The sequence below is a fragment of the Solanum stenotomum genome, chromosome 12 (genome assembly GCF_019186545.1).
Source record: "Solanum stenotomum isolate F172 chromosome 12, ASM1918654v1, whole genome shotgun sequence".
Taxonomy (NCBI): Eukaryota; Viridiplantae; Streptophyta; class Magnoliopsida; order Solanales; family Solanaceae; genus Solanum; species Solanum stenotomum.
Window position 1 is genome coordinate 5,144,618 of NC_064293.1, and position 12,307 is coordinate 5,156,924.

Genomic DNA, 12,307 nt, shown 5'->3' on the forward strand with positions numbered 1-12,307 from the left:
AAGTGTTGCAGCTAAGCTGTGTTGTATAATATGAATGTACACTTGACAGGCACTGATACTGATTTATGAAAAGCATATTTAAAAAAGATCTGTGTGGTAAGGATGGCCGAAGGTACTCCGTACTCGTTGGAAGGTAGTCAGTCAGTCAGTCAGTCAGTCACTGATGACAAACTTAGCTCGAACTGTTGAAAGATCTGTTGACCTCACAACATAATTAGGATGGAATCCAAGGCATGCTAGAGTTGATTCTCGATAGGCCTCCTGTTGGCCAGGATTAATGGAGGAGGAGTACTGAATTGTAGAATTCAAGAAATAATTAATCACTACATTTGACAAAATTATGGTGTTGATATGAAGAGTTCAATAAACATGGACAATTGATGAGTTCCTAAAAATAAGACAATTTCAAAATATATTTAAATTATTATTAAAAACAATAATTACTACTTTCTTTTGTTATTTTTTTAATCTTTAAAAAAAAAAGAACAAAAGAAACGAACAAATGAGGAGGAGCATGCAACGCTGGAAAGAAATACACAACCCCCTAAATATGTAATTCTTATTAATTATTTGTAATTTGTAATTATATTTTTTTATTTTTACTAAAAAATTAAGAATTACTTAAAATTAACGTGACATAACCATTTTATTTAAAATTTATATAAACATAAAAATTAAAAATTTGAAGATCTGTTTTAAAATTAAAAATTAAAAATTTTCAAATTTTTTATTTAAATAAAATTGGAATATAAAAATTGAGTAACTGACTAAATATTACAAATCTGTATTTTGCCAGAAAAAAAAAACGTATGTCAGCACCAAAATAGGGAATTTAGTTTTTTTCTGGTATTTATCTTCAAATAAATAACCATATCAGTTAGGTTTTTTTAACTCAGTGTTAAAGATATAATTGTTTACAATACAACTGAAATAATTTATCTATGTATTACTTTTCCTAGAAACACACTAATCCATGACACTCCACTCAAAATAAGAAAACAAAAAATTATAACACATTATTTTATCATCTCAAATAACCATATCATAAATCAGATATCATATATAAAAGATGCGCATCCACGAAGGAGGATTTTCACTCATCTTTATTTCTCCTTTTTTAATCATTTTTTTTATTATAGTTTTTGAATATTTAAAATTTTATTTTAAAATATTAAATTAATATAATCTAATTTAGCTTTAAAAATTAGTCAAATCAATTCTCAAAAATAATAACATAACAACTAAAAAGAAATGGAGGAAGCAAAGTGAACAAAGAGTAGAACTTAAAAAGAGATCTTCACAACTAAGCCCAAACTAGGGGTGAGCATGATATGGTACGGTACGATATTTGAAAGTTTCGATACCGTAATTTTGGTATTCGGTTTTTAAAATGTTATATCATTATCATATCAATTTAATTCGGTATGGTTCAGTATATTAAAGTTCGGTTTCTATATTTTACGGTATGGTAATCGATAACCATAATTTGTTCAACTTCGACTAATATATACTCGTATAACAGAGTATTATGACTTCGACAATTAAAAAAAAAGTCTTAATTATATCATACTAACACATTACACATGTAGAAATATATATGCAAAATAAAGTACAAATAACTCCTTTTTTTAATCAATTACAATTCAAATACATTTCAATCAAAATAGAGTAGTCAAAATTTTAGCTTCTAAACATTTAGTTTATACTAATACTAGGTTGCATATTTGTTACTAGTATTTTAATAATGTATATGTTATTTATGTAATTATATACTTCGGTATGTTATATCTAAATATCAAATACGTATCGAATATCAAAAAAATTAAAATATATATCATATACCACACCAAATATCATTATATTAAAATTACAGTATTAAATTTTTTCATATAATATATATGAAATTTCGATATATACCATACCATGCCTACCCCTAGCCCAAACTCTCTTTTCATTATTCTTCATCTGTTTCGTAATTAGAAAATTTTGCAACAAAGATTTCACAACCAAGGAATCAAAAGGCTTGACAATTGACATGACTATTAATGAAAGCTAAATTATTTTTTGACTGTAAACTTTTATTAGGATTGAAATAATTAGGTGTAATGTGAAAGTTAGCAAAGTAAACCCCCAAAGACTACGAGTAAGAAGACAAATAAGAAATATATCAAAAGACACAAAGATTTAACGTGGTTCGGTCAATCGACCTTCATCCACAAAGGAGATGCGCAATCCACTATATCAATATGAGATTACAAAATATAGAGAAAAATAACATCAACCAATTCACTCGGAATATAAGGAGGTTCACAAATTTTCTCCCATAAGTAAAACTCTCAAAACCCTCGGGACTACATTGTGAATGCTGATTAAGTTAGAAGGAATAAACTTATATTTACAGAATCCTAAACCTTTTCCTACAAGAAAAAGACCAGTCAAATCTTAAACCTTTTCCTAAAAGTAAAACTTATTTAGGGCAAGAAACTCAGGGTAATTAATATCCAACAACTTTCACTCTTCATATATTAAAAATATATATTTTTTAATCATTTTGTGTGATTTTTTTTGTATTTCACCTTTAAAGAAAGCAGAATTTGTTATTTTCCAAAATATTTCTCTTTCTTTCTTACTATTTCTTTTTAGGGTAACTTAGGGAAATAGCTACCATAATTAAAATAATTATTCTCCTTAACTATTGTTTTAATAATTACTGACTGTAACTATATTTTTAGTTGCTATAGGAATGATCATTTGTATAATTCGCTTCTTTTCAAAGTTGTATACAAAACTAAATTCATTTTTTCTTAAGGTAATGGCGGTAATCTCGGTTGAGAAAATGCATACAATGTCGTAATTCACGGAATATTAAATCGTTAGACTTCATACCAAATACACCACAATTCCTTCATAGCAGCAATCCAATAATCACACTTTGTTATACAAACTTATACAATGTTATATGTACTTTGAAATTGTTTTAAATTGAAATCGTTGCGCAATTGCATATTCCTCCATTACACACTTCAAGGGTAACATTATTAATGTATACCTGGTCTACCTCCATTTAAGCTTGTTTGACAATAAACTGTAATTCATAATAAATTGTATAAAAATGAATTATACAAGATACAATCTGAATACAATGACAACAAATATAGAAATATACAATTTGAATTACAGAATACAATTATGAATTTATACAAATTTGGTACACTGTAACAAAATTCCCAAATCAATGACAAAAATATTTACAAATATATAATTTGGATACAGAAAAAGGGCACCTACATAAAATCAGCCTTATTTTCCTAAGTAATGTAAATTCTGGAATTGTATAACTATTATAAAACTAAACAAGTCAATATCGTTTATACAAAACACAAAACATCATAAATATACAATTCAAATAACAATATATAATTTCGAGTACAACTGAGAAAGAAATCCCAAAACAAGGAAAAAATATATATAAATATACAATTTGAATACCTAAAATCGGATTTCCTTTCCGATTTAATATAAATTCTAAAATTGTATAATTATAGTAATACTAGACAATCCATTATATTGTATACAAACATAAACATCAGAAATATATAATTTGAAAAGGCACATATACAAGAATGCATTTATACAAAAAATGAGTACATATGGAGATTCGAAGTTTAAGAGTTTATACAAATTATAATATACATATTATTATTTTTTAAATGCAGGAAGAAAGTAAAATCGCGTAATAGTAACCCTAAAAATCTGGTAGCACGATTTGAGAAGGATTGAATGAAAATTTTAAATTTTGAAATCAATTTGTTTTGAGTGATTAAAGGAGAAAATAAGGTAATGGATTATGAAGAGAGAGAAGGAATGAACTTGTATGTAGGAAGAGAGATAGCGTACACGTTTATACAAAACTAAAAAGTTGTGCCATGTAATTGTAACTTAATGTTAGAGGCGAGCTGTAATTTTCAGAAACTATAGCTATAACCAATAATAAAGTAGTATATATTTGCTTAAGTAGGTAATTTTCCCTTTTTTTTTATGTTGTGTGTAAATTCTCAAACTACTATTCTATTTGTTTCGTAAAGTTTTGAGGTAATAACTCAAATGGTCACTGAACTATGAACTTTTTTCTGAGAAAGTCACTCAACTATGAGTTATTTTCTCAAAAAATCACTCAACTTTGATAAAGTCACTCAACCATGAGTGTTTTACTTAAAAAGTCACTCAATCTATTCAATTAATTTTTTTAAGTTAAAATTTACTTACATCCAATTTTTATTTCTTAGTAATTTTTTTAAAAAAAATAAATAAGTATCCATTTGAACTGCCAATTATACTATGCTAAAATAATTATGTAACATCGTCAGTATACTATGCTTATTTTTTTTCAAACGGTAGAGACGTTCCCATAAACACAGATTAAACATAGTGTAGGAAAAAAATCATAAAACATACCGAATTTAAAGGTTCTTAAAATAATAAATCATAACTATTAAATTTTGGGGGAAAAGGTAAAATATTTTTTAGCGGATCGAGTTAAGTAGGTGGATCATCTTTTCACAATTTTAGTTAGAAATAAAAATTTTCATATAAGTAAATTTTAATTTTAAAAAATTAATTGAATAAGTTGAGTGACTTTAGTAAGTAAAACACTCAAGTTTGTAACTAAAAATTTATAATTAAATTATTTTTGAGTTAAAAATCAAAGTTGAGTGAGTCTAAAGTTTTTCATTCAATTCAAATTTTGTCTTTTAATTGAAGAGAGAGAATAGCTGAAATTTTAGGTGAAAATATTTTGGGTGTTAGAATTGTTATAGTAATTCATATTTCCAAAAAAACCCTTGTCGGCTTCATAGACAAGCATAAATAAAACCAGTGGCTATTCTTCTTCTGGAACTAGTATATTTCCTTCATCTCCCATAAAAGATATATAACAAATGATGATATTTGGAGTTAGTTTGGTCTGTCTGAATTTTGACTCATCGAGTGAGGTATTTTGACTATTTACTTTTACAATTGTTCTTTGTCAAGCGTTGAAACGATGAAGGGAATTTCTCCCTCTTTTGTAGTCGTCTTTGTTACAAATGTTCGAATCTCATATTATATTAATTTGTGAGGGCAGAGTGATAACAGGGACTTTTCAAGCATTGAAATCTGCTCCAAGTTGAGAAAAACAAGGACGATAACAAGCCACGAAATAGTGGACTAAGAATTAATTAATTAATACTTGTTCCTGTTCATGTTGCAAGTTCAAATAAAGTCCTAGTTATTCAATTAAGGAGGACAGTATTTCCAAATTCACTCATATCTAATATAGAGGAAGATAACCAAAAAAATTTGAGGCAAATAAAGTAAGTGAAAATAGATAACATTGGCATTCGCAAAGTATTAATTGAAATATTTCTATCAAATGGTATTTTCGGTTATTTTTTAAAAGAATTAAGATAGCCTGTGCTTTACCACATTTTTAAAGATTCATTTGCTACTTAATGAAGAAAAAAATATATACCATTTTATAAGTGGGATTGTTTATAATTAACACAGAGGAGATGAATTAATGCATTTAGATATAGAGACTCGAAATCAGAGTATTTATTAATTTAACAGTTAAAGCTAAGCTTAAGTGTATGTTTATTTATCTAATATCCCACAAAGAAATAATAACGGGAGTGTGCTAATATCCCCATATTCTATCAAATAAAGGTCACAAACATAATGAAGATTATATTTTGTTGTAGAAATATCTATTATCATGAATTCAAATTAGTCAGTCCCAACATAATTAAATATGTCTTTAGATTAAAAATTGCAACGCTTTATATGTTTTGAATGTACTGATCGAAATCAAAACAAGTAAAAATGTCTTTTGACAATGCAAATTAGTACCATCAACGATTTTGAAGGACTTGTTGAGACGTCAATTCAAATGGTCATACGTTATTTCACCAAACTCAAAAAGATGTACTTTTGTATTTACATTAACTTTGACAATTATACACCAAATATAATAAGATGTAAGCTAATAGAGATAGTTTATTTACCTAGTGTGAAATATATAAGTACCACTATTTGATTATGAACCACACACAATTTCCAAATGGTTTTGATGTAATCAAAATTAACCTTTATCTAATTTCAAAACACTTTTTAAATTAATATATATTAATTTATCAATTAAATAATATTTCTATAAAATAATAATATTTCATGGTACCACCTATATTAATTTAGTGAAGTTTTGGTGTATATATGTTTAGGAAGTTGTTAAATACTCTATAACTCCTATGGGAAATAATATATTCATTTCGTTCATTTTTATTTGTTCATTATTCTAAAAATAGATTTCTACTTTTATTTTGAAAGACCTAAAGACTAAATATCAATTAATATTAATATTATGATAAAATTATACTTCATCCGTTCATTTTTAATTGTCATGTTGTATTTTTTAAAAGTCAATTTGATTAATTTTCAAAGTTAAATTATATTAGATTAATTCGGTATTTTAAACAAAAAAAAATAAATATTCAAAAACCATACGAAAAGTAGTATAAATTACAATTTTTTGCATAAAATATATATTGTATAATGTTAGTGAAAATTCTTATAATCTGACTCTAAAAAAGGAAACTAGGAAAATTAAAAGTGGACGGGTATTAATCAAATGTAAAGGGAAGAAGTAAAAGGTGACGGAGGGTGTAATAATAAGTATTGATATTGAGATTTGACAAGTTGATAGAAGCAGGTCAGGTATGTCATGTCTGCTTAATTTTGTGTGTTTGATGCTTGGAGTTGCTTCTGTCTGTCTGTATCAAAACTATTTCTTGTTGCAATTAGTGTTTTGTTGGAGCTTTCTTTTTCAGTCGGCCCACACTTTGTGAGTTCGATTTGGAGTTGTTTTCCCCTCTTTTGGATTATTAATTAATATATTTACTTTTCTTTTTATAAATGGATTTTTTTTGTAGAAAAAAAGGACTCTTGGCAGTAGGAAATCGTTTGTGCTTAAACTGAGTATACACATGCACTGAACTTTTTGGTTCAATTGTTAGTTAGTTTGGTTGAAATTATATGCAAGCATTTGAATGAGTATGTATGTATGTAAGACAGGTTTCGTCTTCCTCCATCTCTACTGCTCACTTTTAAGCATTCTGACCCAACACATAACATAGAATTTCGCTTTCTAATTGTTCTGCTTTTGATTTTGTATTACCCGCTTTGATTTTTCTCTGCACTTTGAAAAATATTCCTATTGCTTTTTCCTCTGCTTAAAACGAAGTGAACATCACCAATTTATATATTACTGAGCCACCCACTTTTTCAAAACAAGTTGCTCCAACGCTTTCGAGCAATTTATTATCTTTGACAATGTGTGTTAGTAATATACCTGTGACATTATTATTGCTCATGCTTTTTAACATCTTCCAGCATTTGTTTTACTTGCATGTCTGCTAAAATCATATATTACAGATTACTGAGGACCCGCAATTTCTTCAATTAACAAACGTTTGAAGTCAAAGAACTCACTCAAACTAGAGAACAAAAACAGTAAGACAATATATCTCTTACTATTTTGCTTATATTAAATTTCAAGTTATAACTTCTTACTTCTGCTCTCAGCGTTCCCCATACATGTATCACCCGATAATAAAATAGTATACATTGTATAATTGCTTACATCCTCACCTCACCGTGAGTGAGTGCTAATTGACATGGTAAACAACAATAGACATCTCCAACATTTGCTCTTTTAGTTTTTCGTTATGATGTATCTATCTCTATTTACAATAAAGTTTTCGTGAGTTTACTGTTACATGTTGTTAATCATGAATTACAGTCTATTTGGACTCACTTATTTCATTTCCTCTTCCGCCACATGCTTTTCTCTCGCAAATACATCTTCTTTGTTTAACATCTATGATTTTTTCCCACAGTAACGTCTACTATCTGGAAAAAAATTAATCTTTGTGATTGTTTATAGCGATAAACTTCATATGTTCATTGCCAATGTCGATAACCTCCTTAGGCTGTCCAACACTTTGTCTCTATGCTGGTAAAGCAGTACATTTCTGCTTATTTAAGTGGTCATCGATTCTTGGTGAACTCTGCAGATCCTCATTTCAAAACTAATTTTTTTCAATTTTATCCAAACACCTCAAAAGTGCTTCAATGCAATGGACTCTTTATTTGGGTCTTTTCCTCGTGTATATCAGTTCTGATCTCTTCCATTTTCGGTCAAAATTATAGATGAGACAGAGGAAGAGGGAGATGGAAGTGGACACACACAATGCATCCATATTTTCCCTAAAGAAAACAAGTTAAAAGTTTTTATGAGAGTGTAGCTTTTGTCTTCTTCTCTTCTTTGTCCCTTTTCAGAAGTGAGGGATGACTGCCAATGTTGTTGTAAGATATATCAAGTAATGATCAGAAACCTCCTTTTTTCCTCAATCTATCAATTTTTGCTGCTTGAATTTAGCGTTATACAAACTAGGCAGATACACAAAATAGCTTAACCTCACTTTTATATGTATCTGTTTTCCATTAGTTGTATAATAAAGCTCTTTTGTTATAGTTTGATTTTCCAGCTGCTGGATCCATTTATTCATATATCTACTACTACACACCGCTTATCTTTGTATTCCTTCTTTGCTCTTTAACTTTATTGCATGTATCTAAATCAACTATGCCTGGAAATACATAGATATTACGGGCACCACTTATCTAGTCTTGTTTAGAGAAATGTAGTACTTTTGAGCTACTCTTTAATTTCTGTACTCAAAAAATTTTTTTTGGTTCCTAAAACTGAAGGTATGATGAATATGTGTTTGTGGAACAAAAAAATGGAGGGCAGCAGGTCCAGGTTGATGGAAGAAAAAAGCAATAAAAGATCACTTGATTGGGAATTTGATATAAAAAGCATGGCAGAAGATATAAATCTTGTTTTGAAAACCATGGTTTGGATTCTAGGAAATCATAAAAACACAACTGTTCTCCAGTTTAAATTGTTGTTGAAGAGCTTACAAATTCAAAAGCTATTCATGACCCTTGTTCTTAGGGTTCTCAACAAGGTATAAATCAATGTCTCTTCTCTTTAATTCGTCTCTTTTTTATTATTATATGCACAAAATTCATGAATTACTAGTATTGTTATTTTTAGGAATATGCTTGTGAACAAGAGACATTGAATAAGATTTGGGATTTGAAGATGGAGCATATGAAATTGATTACCGATGCACGTGCTGATTTGAACAAGGTACTCATAATTTAAATAATATGTATCTTATTAGAAATTTGAAGGAGTAACAACCTAAGAGTTCATATAAACTTATTTACTTCGTGGGACTAATGAATTGTCAATAAAGATTGGGAATGACAAACGGAAGAAGAAGAAGAGGAGGAAGAGGAAGATGGAGAAATTAGTTGAGGATGATGAAAACAACAACGTTATTGATCATGATGGAAATCAACTCGTTCTATGCGTTGAAAAATTGCAAGAGTTACAAGAGGAGTTGGAGAAGATTAACAAAGAGGCAAGTGGTGAGTTGTTAAAAGTTGCACAAAAGTACAATCGGAACCGTCAACCGTTCTATGACAAGAGAACAATTATTATTAAAGATATTCCTGGCTTTTGGTCGACAACTTTCCTGAGGCATCACGTACTTGGTGGGCTTGTATGTACTGAAGAGGACCGCAAGATTTTCGAGTTTCTAAGCTCAATCGAAGTGGAAGTCTCTCAAGATGTCAAATCAGGTTATATCATTATCTTCAATTTTGATTCAAATGAATATTTTGAGAATAAAAAGCTTTGGAAGAAGTATGGGCGTACTAAAATTAGTGCATCGTCAATACAATGGGCACAAGGCAAGGGAGTTGATGGACGAAGCTTCTTTAAGTGGTTCAGTGAAGTTGATAAAATGGATGAAATCGGTGAGATAATCAAGGATGAGCTGTGGTCCGATCCTCTCTTTTGTTTTCATCACGAGGCAGATGAAGAAAATGTTGATACTGTGGCAGTGAAGAAGAATGAAGATGAGGTAGTGAAGGACAGTGAAGATGAAGAACAAAATGATTAGAGGCTGGGCCCTTGTTATTCAAATGCCTTAGAATTCACAAACTTTACAGCAGGGGCACTCTATAAATGAGTTTAAATTGTCTCATCTTCATGTGAGTTTACCTTACTATGTTTGATAATTTGGTATTAGTCATGTGTACAAATTTCTTTTGTTTAAAGGTATATATGAATTTTTTATCTCCATAGAAAGAAGATCAGTACAGCAGTTCATTGTCCGTTTATTCAGATGTGTGATCTCATCTCCTTAGCAATAGAGCTGCTTAATTAGTTTGTGGTGAGCTTGCTGATTAATCTGAGAATGGACTAGATTGTAGCACATTACAAGTATTTCTTTATGTACAGTAACATTGCGCGTGCATGCAGTTTATTAGTATTTAATATGATTTTTCACACATAAATCAGGTTATAGTTTCTCATTGAAGCTGGTTACTAGCATCCGTAAAGACCAAAAAGCTTCAAACTACAACTTCCATCTGAGCTATGCACTTAGGTGTTACACTATTGATTCATTGTAGATTGTCAAAATTCATTAGGTTTAATTTATTTTGAGTATAGGTATACCTCGTTGTATCCTTGTGTGGTGAGATTATAGTTTTTTTCTTGTATATGCATGTCGTCTAGAACTTTACCACAAATGTGATTTAAGGCAAAATCCTAAATATGGCTTGTCTTGGAAAATGACCCTAGGCCCTCTTTGAATAGTCACTTTGCCTAAAGTTTTCTTCCCTTGGCATTAATCTTAGTTAACCTATTCCTTGGAAATCATGTAGCACCACACCTTGACCTTTTCGAATCCACCATTCTAGCACTTCTCCTCCTTAATGGCTAGTGATGAAAATATGAGTTGAAAGCGTAAGTTTGAGTGAGGGAATGCAAACGAAGTATAAATCAGTGATGTAGGCAAACACCTATGTTTGGGGCTCATCAAAGAATGAAAGAAGAATGGGCTTCAATGTGTGTAATAGCACCAAATGTGTGAATCGAAAAGTGCTTTATTCAGGTGTGTTCATTGTGCACAATTGACAAATCTATTAGTCTCCTAAAGTCTCTCCGCCCAATTAAGAGAATTTCACCCCAAGTCTTTGTCATTACTTAGGTGTCGAATTAATTTTCTCATCATCATATGCCTTAAGTTAGTTATCCTATCTCTGGCTCAACCTAAAAGATGCGGGTTGGTAGCCCTAAATCCCTAATAATGATTTGTTTTCCTAATCTTAACCTCTTTTGTCAAGCAAGTTAGAATACAAACAAGTTCTTAATGTTTGCAACCATTAAAAACGATCTTTATATAAAATGATCACCCATTCATGCAAAAATTTTGTTATATAGAATCAATTATCCTCATGTCTACTCTAAGTTCAATAACCCTTACTCATAATTAGTTGTGAATATATGTGTGTTCATACTCAAAAATTAGCTAAATTAAATATGAATATGGTGATTGGATGTGTAAATACATCCAGATCAATAATCATCACAAACAGTCTTTAACACGCGGGGTTACATCGATAATTTGTTAGCTATTAAGTGAGCGACTAGACCCTTTTTATACGTATAGTCTTTCAATTTTCTTCTCCAATTTATAGCTATAAGTAAAATGTAAACATATATTTTGGAGCTAAAAAAATAGGGGGCCTTGAAAATGTTTGTCTCAACCAAATGAACACCATGTCCACACAACTTCCAAATAATCAAAGTCGTCACATCCTCGTTTTCCAACAAAAATGTCAACAACCAACCTTTTCATGAGGTGGAATTTCTTTTACAACTAACAACACCAAGTAGGTGATTCATCTACTTGACTGATCACTTCAATTTTTGGTCATGCATCCTAAAGTAGGTGACACGCCTATTTGTCCTACTTTTTCATCCTTTATCCCTTTCATTTAATATAAGCCACATATATAAGTAGCTCGATCAAGTTGAACGTCTTAGCAAGTAGCTCGCTCAATCAAGTAAGACATCTAAATAAGTAGGTATTTTTAACCTACATTTTGGCTTTCGGAATTTTATTCCCTTCGACAATTACTTTCACTTTTGTACACTTAAGCAAAATATAGACTTTAGACACAATTATAGTCTCTTTTTCTATGCTCGAATAATCTCAAAGATGATAACTTAGACGTGAACACAAGAGTCGATCATAAGGAGAAATATTCCCGACAATGTCTTCTTCAAACTTCCCTAACTCTTGATATAGAATTTAGATTGACGAGCGATTTATTTTACCGGAAATTA

General features: G+C 29.8%; 2 protein-coding genes across 3 annotated transcripts in view; both read left to right on the forward strand.

The window, feature by feature from the left end:
* LOC125846977 (40S ribosomal protein S28) overlaps window positions 1-12,307 on the forward strand; it is a 269,249-nt gene that overhangs the window by 200,532 nt on the left and 56,410 nt on the right. The window lies entirely within an intron of this gene.
* On the forward strand, window positions 8,189-10,103 carry LOC125846962 (NAP1-related protein 1-like). 2 transcript variants are annotated; one of them, XM_049526678.1, is made up of 5 exons: window positions 8,189-8,314; window positions 8,806-9,065; window positions 9,155-9,250; window positions 9,360-9,995; window positions 10,032-10,103. In XM_049526678.1, exons 1-5 carry the CDS (start codon window positions 8,245-8,247, stop codon window positions 10,068-10,070), a joined length of 1,101 nt encoding a protein of 366 aa, XP_049382635.1. In that variant the 5' UTR covers window positions 8,189-8,244; the 3' UTR covers window positions 10,071-10,103. The 2 variants fall into 2 exon arrangements, with proteins under 2 accessions (XP_049382635.1, XP_049382634.1); XM_049526677.1 differs by having other exon boundaries at window positions 9,360-10,070.